General features: G+C 42.9%; 1 protein-coding gene across 2 annotated transcripts in view; it reads left to right on the top strand.

Moving 5' to 3' along the window:
• Positions 1-19,988, top strand: part of LOC115646278 (tetraspanin-15-like) — a 221,497-nt gene that overhangs the window by 66,538 nt on the left and 134,971 nt on the right. For both annotated transcript variants that reach the window (XM_030551930.1, XM_030551929.1), the window contains exon 3: positions 18,292-18,366. In XM_030551930.1, the coding sequence (XP_030407790.1) occupies positions 18,292-18,366 (75 nt within the window). The remainder of the gene's footprint in view (positions 1-18,291; positions 18,367-19,988) is intronic.

Raw genomic sequence — 19,988 nt, 5'->3', positions numbered from 1 at the left:
CCCTTTTTATGGTGCCTCAAGTTGGGTACTTAAAATCTGGGCCCTGGTCTTTAGATTGTAAGGTCTTTGGAGCTGGGAGTGTCTCTGAGCATGACTGGAGGCAGTGTAGGTGTAGCCATATGGGTCCCAGGATATTAAAGGGACAAGTTGGGTGAGGTGATATCTTTTATCAGCCCAACTCCTGTTGGTGCGAGAGACAAGCTTTCGAGACACATGAAGCTCTTCTTCTGGTCTGGGCAAGTTACTCTTAGGCCTAGTCTACAGTAAGGAGATAGGTAGATATAAGGCAGCTTTAGTCAACCTAATACTGTAAGTGTCTACACTAAAATGTAGCTCCCACCTATGTAACTCGCCCACTACACCATCTTAGGCCATGTCTATACATAGAGCAGTGCAGCGTACTGCGCCACTGCAGCACATGTGATGAAGATGCTCTATGCCAATGGGAGAGAGCTCTCCCAACCTGCCTCTCTGAGCAGCATAAAGTGTATCGGTGGGAGAAGCTCTCCAGCCGATGTAGCGCTGTGCACACGAACACTTATGTCAGTGTAATTTATTTCGCTCCGGGTGGTGGAATATTCACCCCTCTGGGTGACGTAATTTTTTCTGGCATAGGCTGTAGTATAGACATAGCCCTCATAATTCCACCTCCCCGAGAGACATAGCGCATCACTCTGTGTAGTTAGGGCGATGCAATGTCAGATGCTGCATTGCTTACATTGACTGTTGCTGCCTTTCAGAAACTGTCCCATAATGTCCCACAGTGACAGTAAAAGCAGTGCAAGTGCTCCTGATGAGGACTACCAACATAAGGAGCGTAGCATGGACGTGTAAAACCAATTCAGTTACTGTAGGGACAGTACATCAGCGTAATTTAGATGGACTTAATTTTGTAGTGTAGACTTCCCCCAGAGTTGCAGCAAAATTCAGGGTAGAATTGATTGTTTAGAATATGTAACTCACTAATCCCCTCTTTTTGTCCTATGACTGCAGAGGTGTTAACAGGCTATTTCCCTTGAATGGTCCCTTACAGTATGTGTTAACAATCTGTTCCAACCTGCATTTTGCTGTGACACTTGGAGTAACTTTCCCAGACCTGAAGAAGAGCTCTGGGTAGCTCGAACACATGGCTCTCTCACCCACAGAAGTTGGGCCAATAAAAGATATCGCCTCGCCCACCTTGTCTCTCTGAGCACTGCTATAATAGAGAGAATCATATTTTGTGTATTATGGAGCATTTCTCTATAAAACCTTCAGCGTGCGTAGCAAGTAAATGTGTGGTTCATGCTTGCAATCTCAATAGACCATGACCTGGCAGGATGCTGGGGAGAAAAGACATGAGCGGAATACACAGAATTAGGTGACAGGGATCCTTGTGTTGCATAGTAAACAGTAAATTCCTGTTTTATTTGTATAGTAACGTTCTATTGTTTAAAGAGAATTGATTAAAGGAACATTTGATGGACTGTGAGGAAAAGGTGGGTTTTGGGATTTCAGGGTGGAGTGGTTACATGGCTTATCTTTGGAGGACCTCCAAAGCCTTTCTCATGATATTCAGAGACTTTTTTTCATGCCCCTTTTACAGCGGGGGAAACTGTAGCACACACAAGCTCTGACTTGCATAAGGTCACTCAGTGAAACTAAAATGGAATTGAGCTCAGTCTTAATTCCATCTTAACCCCCAGTCCTCTGCCCTAACAATTGGATGATGTCCCTCCCAACCAGCCATTTTGTACTTTCATTGTACTACAGTACCAGGACACTTGGCATCAGTTTTTCTGTGGCTGCCCAGGTCTTCACTTAAATCTATTGATTTATGTAGTGAGTGCAAATTTACCCCCACTCGTTATCGAAGCCAACATCTGAGGAAGCATGTGAGACAATTGTTCCACACAGAGAGGTTCTTCTTCGAGGAGTGGCCCTGTGGGTGCTCCACTTTAGGTGCCTTGGCGCCCTGCGCTCGTAGTCAGAGATTTGTAGTAGCAGTGCCTGGTTGGCCACGTACGTGCGGCAGCCGTCTTGCGCCGCTCCAAGCGGCTACTTAGCGTGTGCTGCCAACCGTCCCTGAGTTCCTTCTCTGCCACCTTTGGCTCGGGCCGGAACGACAGCAGCGCTCCGGCTAACTCATATATTGCTTAATCTTCACTTTTATTTGTTCTTTCTCGTCTTCCCCCCTTCCCGTCCTTATTTACCCATTTACAAACCCCACCTTATTTTCTTGTCCCCCGTCCCTCCCTCTATGCAGTGGGGCTCTGCCAACGGTGACTGAACTCCAAACTTTCTCTGGAATGCCTGGTTCCCCCAGATTTAAACGGTGCCTAACTTGCAGACTATCAATTCTTGTATCAGATGGTCATGCTTTGTGCATCTGCTGTCTTGGGGAAACCCACGTACCGCAGAAGTGTCCACAGTGCAAAAAATTATCTGCTAGGACTCTGAAAGCCAGGACCTTCAACTAAAATGACTGATGATAGAGAAATCCTTCCGGCCAGCCTCCAACCCAGAGTCCAGGGCTCCTCCTGGCCAAAATTCTCTGGCAGCAGCCTCAGACAAGGGTTCCACACAAACCGTGTCTAAGAACCCTGCACCTGAGAAGGTGACCAGACATCGGTCAGAGTCATCACCACAGAGAGATCCCCCCCAAAAAGAAGTGGTCTCCTGTGCCGTGGTACAGCAGCTACACTGCTATTTTAGAAAGCAAAAAGCCAAAGCTTTGCTATCCACTTGAAAACTGAAATTCTCGATTCCTTGTCCCTTATTTACCTGTTAAGTGACATTACCTAGCCTATGTACAGTATTGTATATTGCTTGTTTTGTCAGTATAACCCAATGCACAGGGTGTATACTGAAGTGTTGCTGCCCTTATAAGGTTCATACACTTCAAAGTAATCTCACAGAAGTTTTTGGAGGACATGTTTTTTTATTTGGGCAGAATCTTGCATTATTGAGCATAGGATAGTGAATTGTCATATGTGGAAACTGACAGTCTTATCCTGTAAATCCCATTCCTGGGCATAGTCTCTTTGACTTTAATGGGATTACTTGTGTAAGTAAACTCTTATGAGAAAATGCTATAGAACTTAATGGAAAATAAACCAATAGGATTCTACAGAAATTGCTCTTAAACCCTTTTAATACAAAATTGGATTCTTTTAATAGGTTTTTTGAGCATTCCTAAAGAATTATATAACAGGCATTATCCTTAAATTTCAAAAATCTTAAGTTTATCATATAAATATGTAGAGCTTTCCTATGTGAGTTTGTAACTGTAGCCTTTTGCTGAGAAAAATCACTTCTCATGGTACAGTTAAAGGGTTGTAATATATTAAATTTGCTTATTGTTGTAAACAATACACAGTCCAGGGAAACCTATAAGAAGCATTGCCTTTTGCAAAATAAGTGAGAAGTGGATTATTATTTTTCTGGGCCGATTTGCAAATGGTGCAATTATTTCCCCATGGAGTTCTTTATAATAAAGATACTATATATTTATATTACCCCTGCTTTTCAAAATGATCCCATCTAATGTGCAAACCTGCCTCACTGAAGTTGTAAACTGTTATTATGCTGTGCATCTATTTATTCTTTGCTTTGGATGTTTTGACAAGGATTAGATTTCTTAAGATCGTTTCAGTGACATATGATGTAGGCAAAAATGATAGGGATGTTTCTAAACAGCTGGGGAAAGCAGTTTGGTATGTCATCCTTTGTCACAATGTTCTCATAAGAACATGAGGGGAAAATACATTGTCTTTAAACTCTGAGTACCAGGTTTGAGAAAGGCTGTTTAATTCTACCAGTCTTAAACAAGTTTCTTAATTGCAAGATATTGGGGCTTCCAGATCAAAAGTATGGGTGTATTCTCTTTGATATACACAGACATACAACTTCCCAGTACTGATCTGTCACATCTTACGCACATTCAACATGCGCGATTTCAGCTTTACGCGGTCGGTAAAAAAAGAAAGAAAAAGAAAAAGAACTATTTAAATACTGTTTCTGTCAGGGCCGCCCAGAGGGGAGGGTAAGTGGGGCAATTTGGCCCAGGCCCTGGGCCCCACAGGGGCCCCCATGAGAATATAGTATTCTATAATATTGCAACTTTTTTATATGGAAGGAGCCCCCAAAATTGCTTTGTCCCAGGCCCCCTGAATACTCTGGGCAGCCCTTGTTTCTGTAGTGCGGGCAATTCTGCCCACCATTCAACTCAATGTAATTTTGACTATACATGGTTTTGCCTTTACGCGCTAACCGCGGAACAGAATCCCCGCGTAAAATGAGACTCACCTGTAATGCTAATGGAAGATCTGTACCTCCGTCAAAGTAAGCTTTATTTAGGTCTGGATGCTGCAGTTAAGCATGTGCTTGAGTGCTTTGCTCAATCAGGACCTAGGGAGACTAGCTGTCTAACTCAGACTTTGTTGATCACAGTGTAATTCCTGTAACTTTCTAGGCATCTAAAATTTAGGCATTATGACCCTGAGCGTTGTAACACCTAAGTTCCTTTGTGGCTCCAGACCTAAGTCTCTAAAATATCCCTTTTAAGAAACAAGGTCTGAGGAAGCATTTACTGTAAAATGTTGATGATGCCACACTACAGCATATTTTTGTTTGTTTCTATATTAAAAAATGGATATTGAGGAAAATTTAAAAAAAATCTTAAAGCCTATGTGCTATAGTGTCTTTGGCTAGAGTACTTTCCAGCATTTTATAACCAGGAATAATGCCCCTTGACACCCCATGAAGTAGGTAAATATTGTACCCAGCCTACAGGAAGGGAGGCAGAGGTACGGACAGGTGAAGTGAAGTGCCCAGGATTGCACAATCAGTGGGTGGGAGGAATGAGAACCGAACTCTGAGAAGCCCTGCTCATGCCCAGTCCCTGTTCTAATCACTACCTCATGCAGCTTGCACATACACTGAATCCTTTGGTCTGGTCTACACTACAAAATTAGATTGATGCAAGGCAGCTTATACTGACTTAACTATAGAAGTGTCTGCACTTAAATTTTGCCCCCCACCCCGATGTAACTGCCCCGCTATGCTGGCTTAACACCACATCCACGAGCAGCACAGAGTCACGGTCAATGTAATGTAGACACTGTGGTGCTTCTGTCAATTATCACTGGGTTTCAGGAGCCATCCCACAGTGCCCCACACTGAAAGTACAATTCACACCAGCGCTCGTGGTGCGGACATGCAAAATGTAGACATGCCTAAGCAGTGTAATTACTGTGGTGGCTGTATGCTGACATAAATTATGTTGACTTAATTTTGTAGTGCAGATGTGGCCTTTCTGGTAATCTTCCAAAATTTTTGAAATGATAAAGATATATTTCAACTACAGTTTATCCTTGGTCAGCTCATTGTCATGTCAATACACACCTGCACAGTCTTATTTTACCTCTCTCTCGTTTTCCAAATGATGGTGTACCTACTAATCCCATCTCATATACCTTACAGGGTCAAACACCAATATTCAATCTAGACTTCAATGTCTTTACAGAACTATTCTGCTCAGCCTCCCATGTGTGGTTTAGCTTAATCCTGAAGTAATCCCAAACTGAAATTCTTTGGATCAATTGTCCCTTGTAAAGAGCTTTAAAAGCTAGTGAAATCTGTGTATGTTTAGCTTTTATCTGTAGGAATCCTGTTGTCCCCCTGCAATATACATGGGCTTTTATTTATAGATTTAGGCTTGTAAGATCTGCAGTTTAAAAAAGATAGTCATTTTCTCTGTCATAGGCCTTTTTCCTGTGGTTGTTGAGCTGGATTGAGAAATGGAAATATATAATCAAGAAGGAAAGTGCACTTTTTAACATTTCCTGTGCTGAGTCAGGCTCTTCGAGTCTCTAAGCAGCAGGCCACCTGGTGTATCAATTGCATCTTCAGAGAAAGCACTTAAAGGTGCAAATGCAGGTACCGTCCAGAAAGCTTTGACATAGCTGGCACTCACCCTTTGTTCATATCCTTGCAGGCCATATTTAGAGTAGAAGTGTGTATAGATGAGGTAGAGTAGATGCATGTAGTTCTGGTCACCCCATCTCAAAAAAGATCTATTAGAATCGGAAAAGTTCAGAAAATGGCAACTACAATTATTAAGGATATGGAACAGCTTCTGTCTGCAGAGAGATTTAAAAAGATTGGGACTTTGCAGCTTGGAAAAGAGACAACTAAGTGCGGACATGATAGAGGTCTGCAAAATTGTGACTGGTGTGGAGAAAGCGAATAAGGAAGTGTTGTTTATTCCTTCACATAACACAAGAAACAGAGGTATCCAATGAAATTAATAGCAGCAGGTTTAAAACAAACAAAAGAAAGTACTTTTTCACACAACGCACAGTCAACCTGTGGAATTCATTGCCAAGGGAAGTTGTGAAGGCCAAAAGTATAATTGGGTTCAAAAAAGAATTAGATAAATTCATGGGGGATAGTCCATCAATAGCTAATACCAAGATGGTCAGGGATGCAACCCAATGCTCAAGCATGTCCTAAACCTTTGACTGCCAGAAGCTGGGAGTGGACGACAGGGGATGGATCACTAAATGATTGCCTGTCCTGTTCATTTCCTCTGAAGCACCTGGCATTGGCCACTGTTGGAAGACAGGCTACTGGGCTAGCTAGACCTTTTGGTCTGAACCAGTATGGCCTTTCTTATAAAACGGACAGCAGAACCACATTGCTCAGGCTTTTGGTACTTCAACCCAATATTTTCTTACCCATTGGGGTGAAAATCTTCCCAGTGGTGCATCAGACCTGTGCTGGCCCATTGTATGGATCATCAATCCACCTATCCTCACCTTTTCTCTACTTTGGAGGTGGGGGGGAGGGTTGTTTTTTCTAGAGGAACCAACTAGTCTCCCATCCATATGCCAATCTGTACCAACCAGTGGCCATCTTAAGTAGTAACTACAGATGGTCTAACTTTCAAAGATGCTGAGAACCTAGGGAAGTCAAAGGGAACTGCTGGTGTTCAATACCTTTGAAAGTCAGGCTAATAGTGATGGATTGATTCCTCAGAGGAAGCTGCCTAGTGATGAGTGAACTTCAAATTGTTTGAGGTTTAGTTTCAGATAATTACCCATAAGTCTAGATATTCAGGCTCTTCCTGAGCCTGGAATTGGGCTGGAAATGTTGAGGCGCATTCTTGAAAGATTTTGGAGGTTTCCTGTCCTGGCTGTAAATACCTGGCAATTCTGGGTCAGCGAAATCCTGGAAGTTCTAGTGTGGGATGCATTTTGTCCAGCTCCTTGGTGTTCAAATGGAGCACTTCGGTCCAAGTACCAAGAGCACCCCGCCCCACACTTGCTGTTGGAAGGAAACCTCATTACCTCTGTGTGTGTGTGTACAGCAGGGATCAAGTCAGACTCAATGTGGAGGGTGTGTTTGGCTTGCTGCTGCCCTTGTGACCCTGTCTTAACCCAGATGGAGAGAACCTTCTGATCTTGTAGGCGAATATCCGTGCAGCCCAATTTAGGGATTTTTGCCTCCTGCACTGGACATAATAGGATGGGTGCTGCATTGCTACCAGATTTGGTTTGGATCCAGGTGTTAATTCATCCAAGCCCCAATCAAAGATGAAGTCGTTCTCCTTTGGATCCGTCACTGACTGGGACAAAAGGCATAGATCATGTATTATGATCCCCTCTCCCTGTGAGCCTTGCTTCATTTCTCAATTTTGCTGTAGACAAGACTAATATTTTTTTTAAGTAGAGCAGGCATTTGTTAAATGAGTAAAAAACAGTCCATGGAGTGGCTTCACGGCAGTTGAAATGATTCATCGTTTTCCAAAGCATTTGAGAAAAAGATAAGTACAATTTATTGCCCACATCGGGGCTGATGAACTTTTTAAAAGGAACTGGCTCAGGCAAGTGTTAATTTAATAAGAAATCAGGAACTTGTTCCCACTTCATCTGGCCTGTTTTGAACAGGATAAATTGGTAGCAAAAAATCTTTATTGGCTATTTTGCTCTTTAAAGTTGAGTGGAATTTTGTTGCCTGTTTTGTAAGGTGGCTGCTCAATTGTCAAGGAATTGGACACATTGAGTTAAATGTATCCCTGATATAACTTCTGTGACTCTAATGTGATGACTTCGGCTCCTTTTGGCTAATCACATATGTATAAAGTCTTGCAAAGGGGTTATGTTGACAAAGAATCTAACAAGTGTTGAGGTTTGGCCTAGTGTCAATGGCAAGCAGCTGCCCAACTGGTAAAACATAATGTTTTCGGTAATTAAGACAAGCAAGAATGTAACATTGTTGAAGAAGAGACATGATCAATGGCTCCATGTCTAGTTGGCAGCTGGTATCAAGCAGAGTGCCCCAAGAGTCAGTCCTGGGGCCGGTTTTGTTCAATATCTTCATTAATGATCTGGAAGATGGCGTGGATTGCACCCTCAGCAGTTTGCAGATGACACTAAACTGGGAGAAGTGGTAGATATGCTGGAGGGTCGGGGTAGGATACAGAGGGACCTAGACAAATTAGAGGATTGGACCAAAAGAAATCTGATGAGGTTCAACAAGGACAAGTGCAGAGTCTTGCACTTAGAACGGAAGACTCCCATGCACTTATACAGACTAGGGACCAAGTGGCTAGGCAGCAGTTCTGCAGAAAAGGACCTAGAGGTTACAGTGGATATGAAGCTGGATATGCAACAACAGTGTGCCCTAGGTGCCAAGAAGGCTAACAGCATTTTGGGCTGTATAAGTAGGAGCATTGCCAGCAGATTGAGGGATGTGGTTATTCCCCTCTATTCGGCATTGGTGAGGCCTTATCTGGAGTACCATGTCCAGTTTTAGGCCCTACACTACCAGAAGGATGTGGAAAAATTGGAAAGAGTACAGCAGAGGGCAACAAAAATGATTAGGGCGCTGGAACACATGATTTATGAGGAGAGGCTGAGGGAACTGGGATTATCTAGTCTGCAGAAGAGAAGAAGGGGTGGAGGGATTTGATAGCTGCTTTCCACTACCTGAAAGGGGGTTCCAAAGAGAATGGATCTAGATTGTTCTCAGTGGTAGCAGTTGACAGAACAAGGAGTAATGGTCTCCATTTGCAGTGGAGGAGGTTTAGGTTGGATATTAGGAAAAATGTTTTCACTAGGAGGGTGGTGAAGCACTGGGATGGGTTACCTAGGGAGGTGATGGAATCTCCTTCCTTACAGGTTTTTAAGGTCAGGCTTGACAAAGCCCTTGGCTGGGATGATTTATTTGGGGTTAGTCCTGCTTTGAGCAGGGGGTTGGACTAGATGACTTCCTGAGGTCCCTCCCAACCCTGATATTTTATGTTTCTATGATTAAGATGCATGGGAATCAGGGAAAAGGTTAAGAGAAAATTATTTTCTACCACTTCACAGAGACGATGGATGAAGGGTGTCAAATTGATATCTATGTGACTTCAATAAAGAAATGTGCCATCTTGCAGTGGTTCCTAAATTTTATGATAGAGCTAGGAATAGAACTTTGGTCACGTGACTCCCAACCTCTGCCCTGTGTATGCTCCTTCTCTTTAGCAATACTTAAACCCTTTACTGATCACAGGAGGCTCACAACGTGCATCATCTGTTGCCACTGCCAGTGCATTTTGTGGTACTGAAGTAATTAAAATTCTGTTGAAGTACTCAACGTTCCCATTTTTAGGGGGAGCATTTAGTTAGCTTGATGAAATCAGACATGAACATGGTGATTAACGACTAATAGTTGTGCTACTTTAGGATTGAAAGTTAAATTCAGAACAATCAGATAAAAGCATCAATGTCAAGAGGGTATTTCTTTTAATAGTAGGTGCAGCATTTAATCACTCAGATAGACATTAACTATTGACTCTTTATTCAAGAGGAGGGGCTAACCTAAGTGTCCTGGACATATTTCAACTCCTCTGCCCTATCTAAGTATTTATCATCATCATCATGAAATCGCAGCATCGTGATTAATTATATTGTTATGTTTCCACATAGACTAAGGGTATGTCTAGACTGCAGTCACCGGATGTTTTTGTAGATTAAATTGACATTCTCAAACTCCCTGTAATCTGGCTAGCTCAGATCATTGAGCAGTGAGGCTATGACAACATGGGCTGTACAAACTTGCCCAGAACCCAGGGTAGCAACTCTCGGAACTAGCCTGTACAGTGGAGTCGAATCATAGGTGCATTTAACTTACATGATTTTAACTATATGCGCTCGGCAAAACAAAACATAAAAGAGAAAAATAACAATTTAAATACTGTACCTGTGGTGTGGGCGATTCCCTCTGCCATGCCTCTCAATGAGAGTTTGCCTATAGGCGATTTTCACCTTACATGCTAACTTCAGAACCTAATCCTAACCTAAGATACGCCCCTGTACTGAGGTTCACAGTGCTGCAGCCTTGCTATTTTGAGAGCTGAGCTAGCTAAATGAAATCTATTTTGGGCATGCTGTCTCCAGCTGCAATTATGCCTAGTGACTACTGTCTAGACATACTCTAAGGGAAAAAAAATATAGTTTCGGTGTGCATGACTTTTATTCTAAAGCAAAGGAAACAACTAAAAAAGACAGGCCAAATATAAAGGCTCCACAAAGGGAAGCACCATGTGCATGGCTCATTCTATCAGTCAGTAACCACTTTGAAATAACTCTGGCATTGCAATGCTAACTGGCAAGGAGGCCGACTTCACCCTTTAAGGTCGAATAAAATACAGTGACTAGCCACATGCACCACCCTCTCTGCTTTACTAAATCCCTCCAGTCTCCATTTCTTGTGCTAAACTGCCATGCAATGGTGCTGTGTGGGCTGTTCCTGGGTTCTCACCTTCCAGTTGGCTACAGTTAGTGGTGGTTAAAGTGACTGCTACATGTGTGTCTGTGCAATCAGTTGAAGGAGGTAGATGTGAATTTAACCCACTGAATCATTAGGACACACTACATTGTAACAGAATAAACAAGAATGGCTCCCAACCCCTGGATTTATGCCAATAGCATACAAATATGTTAATAAGCCAACAAGGCCTTCTATATTTTAGCAGATCAAGTGTGTTCTTAATTAACATGGAGGAGGCTGAATTCTCTAATAGAAATGTAATGATTGTCACAATTTTAGAAAAAGTATCCAGTGGAAACTAGAGATACAGGTGTATTAATAACAGAAATGAATAGAGAGGATTAAAGTAAAGCCAAGAACTGACAAGGAGTTCAGTGTATGCTCTGTGAAGGACAAACTTGTTGGAATGCAAAGAAAAATTGCACATCTGATTATCTACTTGGGGTTTCTCTTTGACAAAATGAAGCTTTGCAATTTACAGAGATAATTAAGTGGCCTATCTTTGCAGACTCATTGCTTTTTAAGAGGTCTCATTTCAGTTTTCCACATAAGTACATTGTCAACAATTCCTGCGCTTCCCTTAGCAGAGAGAAGAGTTCATTTTAGGGCTATGTGAGTGTTGGTCTGGTAGCCCTTTTATAATTCTTTCAAGAGCTCATCATGTTTGACTGACCACAAGGAGTCTATGGGTATGACAGTTTTATCCCTTCTAAAATTACTTTCACTTGAAATGAGTGCCAAACCTAGAGATTTAATCCAAGATAGGGTCAATAAAAATCTGCATTCATTTCCTCTGGATGCTGGTAGGTTGCATTCAGTTTTCTCACATTGTAGATGGATTAGAGCTAAATAAGGATTTCTAAGAGCCCTGTGTCAAATGTTTATTTTTGTCGATGAAACATATTCACTATTTTTCTTCAATTTGCAAACTAGTGCAGAAATATTTTGTTCTGATAATTTGAAAGTCAGTGACGCATGTTCATGAAACAATTATTTCCCCATAATAATAGACCTTTCTCTCTATAGATCTTAAAGCCCTTTGCAAAGGTGGATGAGCATTATCTTCATTTTGTAGATGGGGAAACTGAGGCACAGAGGGACAGGCACTTGCCCATGGTCACACAGTGAATCTTAGGCAGATGTGAGAACAGAACTGTAATTCTGGTACCCTGCTTATGAGAAGATCTTTCTTTTCTCAAGTATTTAAACCTGTATGCCCATCACTGCCTTGGGTTTCTTTGCTGGGCTCCTCTCTATATATCGTTCCTTCTTGTACATATTTGCCCCAGTTTACTATTCTATCCACCATCCTCAAATTAATATAGCAGGTGTTATCCTTGGTCGATTGTTATGGAATTCCTTGTCTGATTACATTAGACCCACTCTATCCTGTTCTAGATTGTAATGCATGTAGTGATATTTCTACAGTACTGTCTCTGGGTATGTATGCACTGCAATAAAACACCCAGAGCTGGTCTGTGTCAGCTGGCTCAAGCTGCAGGGCTGTACAATTGCTGTGTAGACTTCTGGGCTCAGGGTGGAGCCTGGGATCTGGGACCCTTCCCCATCACAGGCTCTGGCCCAAGCCCAAATGTCTATACTATAATTTTATATCTCTGCAACCCAAGCCATGTGAGTCCAGATCAGCTGACATGGGCCAGGTGCAGGTGTTTTATTGCGATGTAGACATGGCCTATGGGGGTTTGTTGACATGGGGACATCTAGAAAGGTTAATCCAAATTAATTAAAGGTATGAATTTGAAGTGTATTGGTTAAACTGAATTCAGCCCCTATGTAAACATCCTCATTTAAAATTAAAGTGACTGTAGTCTGGTTTATCTTAATTCACTTCCAACGGGGACAAAATCAGGTTAATTCTGAATGAGGGAGCTGAATGCAGCTAACCCACTTCAAATTCACACCTTTAATTAGTTTGGATTAACTTTCCTGGATGTCCCCACGTCAACAAACCCTAACAGTTAATTGTTAACTGAAGCTTTGCTCCTGATAGCTATCAGTTTAACAAATAATCACTCCTGTTTCCAGTGGAGTTACTGTGAACCTGCATGTTATTTCATTGTAACCATGCTATTAAGTTGACAGCACTTCCTTAAGCCTTTTGACTGGACTCACTGAGTTTGGTAAATGATTTCTTACCGTACAACGCCCTTGGATACTTGCCTTGGAAGGTGCTTTGTAAATGCACATTTTAACGACACAAGGAACAAATTTAATGACCGGGTAAGTAAATTGCCTTTTATAAAGTTGTTCTGTATTTTAAAGACAACATCTGATGAGGTAGTTAGTTACTATGGTAACTCTTTCATTTCCAATAGATTATATCTGAGCCTAGTAAGAGAGAGCGAGAGCATGGGGATATGTTTCTAGACTGCAAAATGTGCAGAGGACATCTTTCCATTCTTATAGGGAATCAGAGTTGATCAGTGGGTGGTTTTTTTGATAAGCATGGACTTGAGCTACAAAGTTGGGAGTAAAATGCTTTGAGATCTGTGAATGAAAAGCACTGGGAGCATCAGGTATTCCTACTACTATTGAGTATAGCTGGGTGCATAGTAGCATGAGAGAGAGCTGGACTAATTTATGAGTGGTACTGTATAGAGGCAGGACTTGGAGGAGTCAGCAGTCCCGAAGGTCCATTCTGCTTCATGTCAGATGTTTCTAAATCTCATGCCTCGGGACTTCAGATAGTCACTGCAAAGGTCAGGAAGAAATTACCCATCTGCCCAAAATGTATTCTTGGGGGCGGGGGGTTGGTCTCCTTCCACTGAAGCATCAGAGATGGCTGGAGATGGGGCACTGGATGGAGAGAGCCAGGACTCTGAGATGGCACCGAGCATTTTCTCTCTCAGAAAGCAGCTGTCAATTAGGGCAATATTGTTTCTCAACAAGTGGGTTGTGACCCCTCAGTGGGGTCACGAAAAGGCAATCAGTGGGGTTGCAAATCTTTAAAATTTTAGATTTTCTTTGCTTTAGATTGTATTCATCCACTCCCCAAACACCCTCACCTCAAAGTCAGATATTCTCTGTCAGCCTCTCAAAACACACACCATGACATTACATAGGCTTATCATTGTTGCATTGTTTTAGTCTTACAGTAAATATAAGTGGGGAATCATGAACATTTTTTACTTTGAATACATGGTCGCCAACCCGAAAATGTTGAGAAACACAGAATTAGGACATATGAGCATTCATCCTTGCAACATCTGGGCTCATTGTTCATTGGAAACTATATAGTTCAGTACAGACAGCAATGAAGTTAGGACCTGCTCCCACTCTCATCGAAATCAATGGCAACATTTCCATTGAGCTCAGTACTGTGGGATTGGGCCTTCCTGATGGAAACCAGAGGAATTTGTGTGGGGGATGGAGTGTTGAGGCATGATGTGTTTAAACATCCCCACTCATGCAGTGAGAAAGAGCATCCTAGGAGGCTCTGATCACTTGCAGTGACAATAAATCAAATCGATGATGAAATCGCTGGTGTCCTGTGAGGAGAAGCCAGGAGTAAATCACTCACGTGAGTGTTTCGTTATATTAAATCTATTATGATGAGGAGCAATAACATCGACTCAGACATATGTGAGAGGTAAGCAATAAAAGCAGAGGCATAACGAGGATATTACAAACAGATTAATGATAAGCACTGCTGCCACTGTGGAGTTATGGTTAATAAGATGTCATGAATACGTGGGTATAAAAATTGTGACCAATCCTGCGACCAATTCTCATCTTCTCCTTGGTCTTCTGGTTTCTTGCCTGTGTATTTCTATGCGGATCTGTACAGCACCTAGATGCTACGCTGATTAGCACTTTGGGGAGAATTGCTCGGTAAAAACTAACTGACGGCTAGTAGCTGTTTGTCTCCTCATGGCAGATTTTTTAAAAGTAGGAGCTAGAGCCCCATCTAGAATCCAAATGAGTCCTTATATTTTGCTTCCCTAAAACCTTTCCTGTACTCCCAGTTGGACTAGAGATCTTTCCTTTCCTAAACTATTACAAGGGCCTGGTCTACACTAAGGGCTTGTCTACATTACCCGCTGGATCAACGGGCAGTGATTGATCCAGCAGGGGTCAATTTATCGCATCTAGTCTAGATGCGATAAATCGATCGCCGAGTGCTCTCCTGTCAACTCTGGTACTCCACCAGGCGAGAGGTGCAGGCAGAGTTGACAGGAGAACGTCAGCCGTTGACTTACCACAATGAAGACACAGTGGTAAGTAGATCTAAGTACGCTGACTTCAGCTATGTTATTCACAGGGTCAGTATTTAAGCGGCCCACCTCAGAGGGATGGGTTGGTCACAGAGAGGATGGGACCTGCGAAATTAGGTGTTCAAGGGACGGGACCAGTGAGCAACAAGGGACCAGAGTAGAAAGGGACGTTTCAGACAGCAGGGAGGCTACAGAATCACTCAGGGAGGACTGGGGAATTTGTAAATAGACCCCATCCGGGGAACAGTATATGGTGCAGCCAAGCTTACATAATAGATCCCGACCCAAAAGGTTTACTGGAGTGGAATCAGAGAGAAGGAAGGCATGATCCGCAGAAGGGGGACCAACCTGGACTGGTAGAGGTTTTGAAAGGGAATAAGGGGTTGGGAGTCCCATAATGCCCACAGCAGACACGGTTTTTCCAGAGCAGGGAACCGCAGGCAGGTCGGTAGTACGAACTGCAGAGAGCGAAGCTCCTGTATCAGCAAGGAAAGGGAGAGAAAGTTCATTGATAGTTAACACACACTCATCCGTGGGAGTGAGAGGTAGTAAAGGAGCTAAAATTTCCTGCGGTTCCCCGGTGTCCCATCATTGCTGTGGGGCAAAGTAAGGCTGGGGACTGATTGGCTGTGCTGGCAGGGGGTCTAACTGGTTATTCACAGAGTTATCAGGCCGGCTCGGACATTCATTCTTCCAATGTCCCGGCTGTTTACAGTAATTACAAGCATCCCCATAACCCGAAAATCCAGTTCCCTGGCCCCTTCCATGACCATATCCCTGTCCCTGGTATTTTCCCCGTCCCCGGTACCCTTTGCCCTGCCCTGAATAATGCTGTATTTGCAAGGCCATTAACTGTTGAGCTGATTGTTCTTCCTTTCCTTTTAAAGTACGCTGGCAGTGCTCTGCCACTGTTTGCAATTTGTCCATGGTTTTGGTCTCCCACCCAACACTTATTCGTTTTAGCATATTGCCAATAGCAGGCAGGAAGGAGGCCATTAACAAACGCACTAGCCAGGGTGCCCTGTCCATTTCTATCTGGTTGCTGTATACCAGAATGTTGCAGAAAAATGTCAGTTAGCCGGGTGCGATAGTTGCCCGGGTTTTCTCCCTGTCGTTGCTTACAGCCATTTATCGCCGTCCAGTTGGTTTTAGGAGTCCATACCCGAGGGATGGCTTCAAATAGATTTTTAGCTCATTCCTTACACTTTTTTCGGTATTCAGCATTAGGACCAGTATCTGGTAAAGTAGAGTTGCGGTCAGCAGCAAGCCAATCTGCTGCTGTGAGCCATTTTTCATGCTCACTAGGGGCTGCTACAAGTAGCTTGCACAGCTGCAGAAGGTTGGTTCATAGAAGCTGCCTCAGAGGGTTCATAGGTATCACACACTAACAAAAATTCCTCTGCAAATTTGGTAGGATTTTCTCGGGGCTTTGGAAAGCCTTTTACAATTGAAAGGAGCTCAGTGCGAGTCCAGGGTTTATAGCTCCAAGTGGGACCCTCATCCTGGCCCCCAGTATGCAGGATTCGGAGGGGAGCCTGGATATTTTTAAGGCCCAAGCACAAGCTTTTACAAGGCAGAGCGAGTTCAGAGGAATGGTCCTCAGCAGTACCGGACAATCCGGACGGCTCTGAACTGGAGATCTCTGGAAATTGTTCCTGAGCTGGGAAATCTGGTGACAGTTGTTCCTAAGCTGAGAGTGTGGGTGGCTGTCTATTGATTCAACGCAAGGCTGTCAGGCCAATTAATGCGTCTTCTTCATCCTCGTCCCCAGAATCTAGCAAGGGGGTTTTCTTCATCTTTTGCCACCCGGAGACAGGAGTATGAAGGGGGGTCTGCTTGGAGAACCAGGTAAAGGGGAGTGCTTGGTCTAGTGGTGGGAGAGGAGATTTCCAATAAAGCTTTTAACTTATCATTTGAATCTTTGAGAAAGGCGAGTTTAGATTCTGTCCATCTACGATTTGCCTCTTCCCACCATTGCATGAAACAATCGACCTCTCCTGTTGCCAATTTAGTTTTAGATTGGCCGAGTTTGTCTTTTAAGACATCTACTCTGTCCTTGTCCCAAGATCCTAACAGTAGCCACTGAGTTTTGGGATCTCCCTGAGTTAGCCTAGACCATTTTTTCAGAAATTTACAGGAGTCCGGACCCTTCCTAAAATACAGAAAATGAGCCGGCGTTCCTTTAGGGAACTGCCCCGACTTAGACATCTGGTTACCCATACAGGAGGACTTTACACACCAATCACACAAGAAGGAAATTTGGGTTCATCAGAGCCATGCCTGGTGCAACACACAAAAGGAGCCCACAGGCTACTGCCTCAATCACCCTTGCTTTCACACCAAGGGTTTTACCCAAGGTGCAGTGCGGCTGCGATTGTGCAGATTTCACTCACTCAGACCGCGGGGAGAGGAACCTCTTGGTCGGCTAATTCCCGGACGGAGACGGCACCCAGACTCAAACACTCCACAGAGAGGATGGATAGACACAGAGACAGGACAGTCCTCAGTCTGGACAAAACACAGAAATAATTACCTGACCAGATTCCTGATGTCAGATCCCGGGATCCCTACCAGAATAGAGTGGGAACCAACAGGTTCGATGGCGTAGACTTCACTGTGGTCATGCACCCTTCTGCTTAGAAAGAGGACCGCTCGGGCCAAGTGCCCAGGTGCCGGCTGCCATGGTCGTCCCACAAAATGGTCAGGAATCACACGGCCCCAGTGAAGACAGTTGCCATCTCGGTGGAACCTCCAAATTGTCAAAGTTAGAATCAGGACTCACAATTTGTCAGACCACTGTTTTATTAGCACAGCGCTCCGCCAATAACACCCAGATAATGTGAGTGGCCATGCAAGACCCAAACAATCTTATTTATACAGATAAAAGAGCGGGAATTAGACAAAGGGACAAAGAAAGCAAAACAGTAAAATTCACCTGGGCATAGTATGCATATCCTACTTCCTTACTAACTCTTATCGATCTAAGGCTAATACTTCACCAATTGCCCTTAAACGGTGCAATTGTTCTATGTTAATGTCTGTATTCCTGACACCTGGATTGCAGCATTCCAACAATTTTGCTTAAAGGTACAGACAGCATTTCTTTAATCCTTTCTATTTTCACAATATAATTCATTCTACTTTCACACAAGTAATAACACCTTTTGTTCATGTCTTATGACAATTGTAATGAGTCAGAGTGAATACATCTTTGGCTAGAACGATAGTAATGGCCTACTTTCTCTTTTCTATGCAGTTCTTCTGGGTTCTTCTGGTGATCTTCATCACTGAGGTGCTGTTGATATTCATTGAAATAATCTTCGAAAATAAGGTGAGCTTTTTGAACTTTTCTTGAAGAGTGCAAATCACATTTGTCCTGTCTGAAGAAGAATGTGGAACTACCTGTTCAATTAACCATTGACATGAGCAAAGGCAGATTTGTTTTCTCCCAAGTCCCTCTTTTCAGTGTTATGCTATTTAAGAGACTCTCACCTCTTCTTTTGTGCATGGCAGAAAGCTAAATATTTCTCATTGACCATTTATTCCTATATTGTATATTAGTTTTGCAGTTATGAAGTCTCTTATACACTCTGAATTAGGAGAAATTATGCAAAATTATTAGTTAAGATACAATGCTCTTTAACTTTCTTCTTGCCCACAAATTAGGTTAGAGATACACTCGATGTTGGCACCAGAGCTGAACACCAGGTTTCAACTGATACCTTTAAAGAAATTTCCCTCTCCCGTTATATGACCAGATTGTTAGAAGGGTTGGGTAAATATTGTAAGCAAAGGATGGGAAAGGCTTTTATGTCTCTTGGATGAGAAATAAACCAAGATTCTCTGAATAAACTTGGGGATTAAAGTTTCCTGTGGGAAAATTTTTAAAGGGGGATCCTTCCATTGGCTATCCAGTATCCCACTGTATCAAGTTTCAAATGCCTGTGAAGGGTCTAAGGCAGTGGTTCCCAAACTTGTTCCACCACTTGTGCAGGGAAAGCCCCTGGCAGGCTGGGCCGGTTTGTTTACCTGCCGCGTCCACAGGTTCAGCCGATCATGGCTCCCAGTGGCCGAAATTCGCTGCTCCAGGCCAATGGGAGCTGCTGGAAGTGGTGCAGGACGGCTTAAAGACTAACAGATTTATTTGGGTATAAGCATCTGAAGAAGAGGGGTTTTTACCCACAAAAGTTTATGCTCAAATAAATCTGTTAGTCTTTAAGGTGCCACCAGACTCCTCATTGTTCTAGTTAAATATGCAACTCTGTGTTATAATGGGGAAGAGGTATCTTCCTGATCTTAGTTAAGGATCAAGGTTTGCCCTGAAGCATTAGGATTGATGGTCCTTGTCACTTTTACCCTTGTTAAGTTATATACTGAAGAGTGAAATTCACCCCTATGTACAAGGCCCCCCTCAAAGCCCTATGCATCACTTAAGCTCTTTTGCAGTCTTTCCAGCAAAGGATAAATCCTCTTTGGAACTTGCTGAGCTTTTTGCCTCAATTATGTTAAATGATGCTTGAAACTTTTGCATATGATGCCTGTAGAACACTGTAATGGACAGATTAAAAATGCTTACAATAGGTGTTCTTTTCTGTCACTCTCTGACTTAAGCTGAAGAAACCTTGCTACTTCCAGTGTTAACTTGACATCACAATCAGTTAAATGCCTTAAATACAGACCCATAATCTCTGTTGGCTCACACAATACCCAGTAGGGCTGAACCATTTCTAAAATGCATACTTAGGGGCTTTATAAAAATCTTTCTGTTTTGTATAAATGATTTCATGGCTCTTTTAGCACTATAATAGCTGGGGTGGGGGATTTTAAAGAGTGTATTATCTCCTTAGTGACCTCAATCCCTAAACACAAATCAATACTCAGGACGTTCAATCCTATGTGAGTCATAGCCAAAGGAAAGGTTTGCATGAGCCCCTCTAGTGAAACAGAAGTTCA

This window comes from Gopherus evgoodei, chromosome 2, assembly GCF_007399415.2.
Source record: "Gopherus evgoodei ecotype Sinaloan lineage chromosome 2, rGopEvg1_v1.p, whole genome shotgun sequence".
Lineage (NCBI taxonomy): Eukaryota > Metazoa > Chordata > Testudines > Testudinidae > Gopherus > Gopherus evgoodei.
This window is presented reverse-complemented; position numbering and strand designations above follow the sequence as displayed.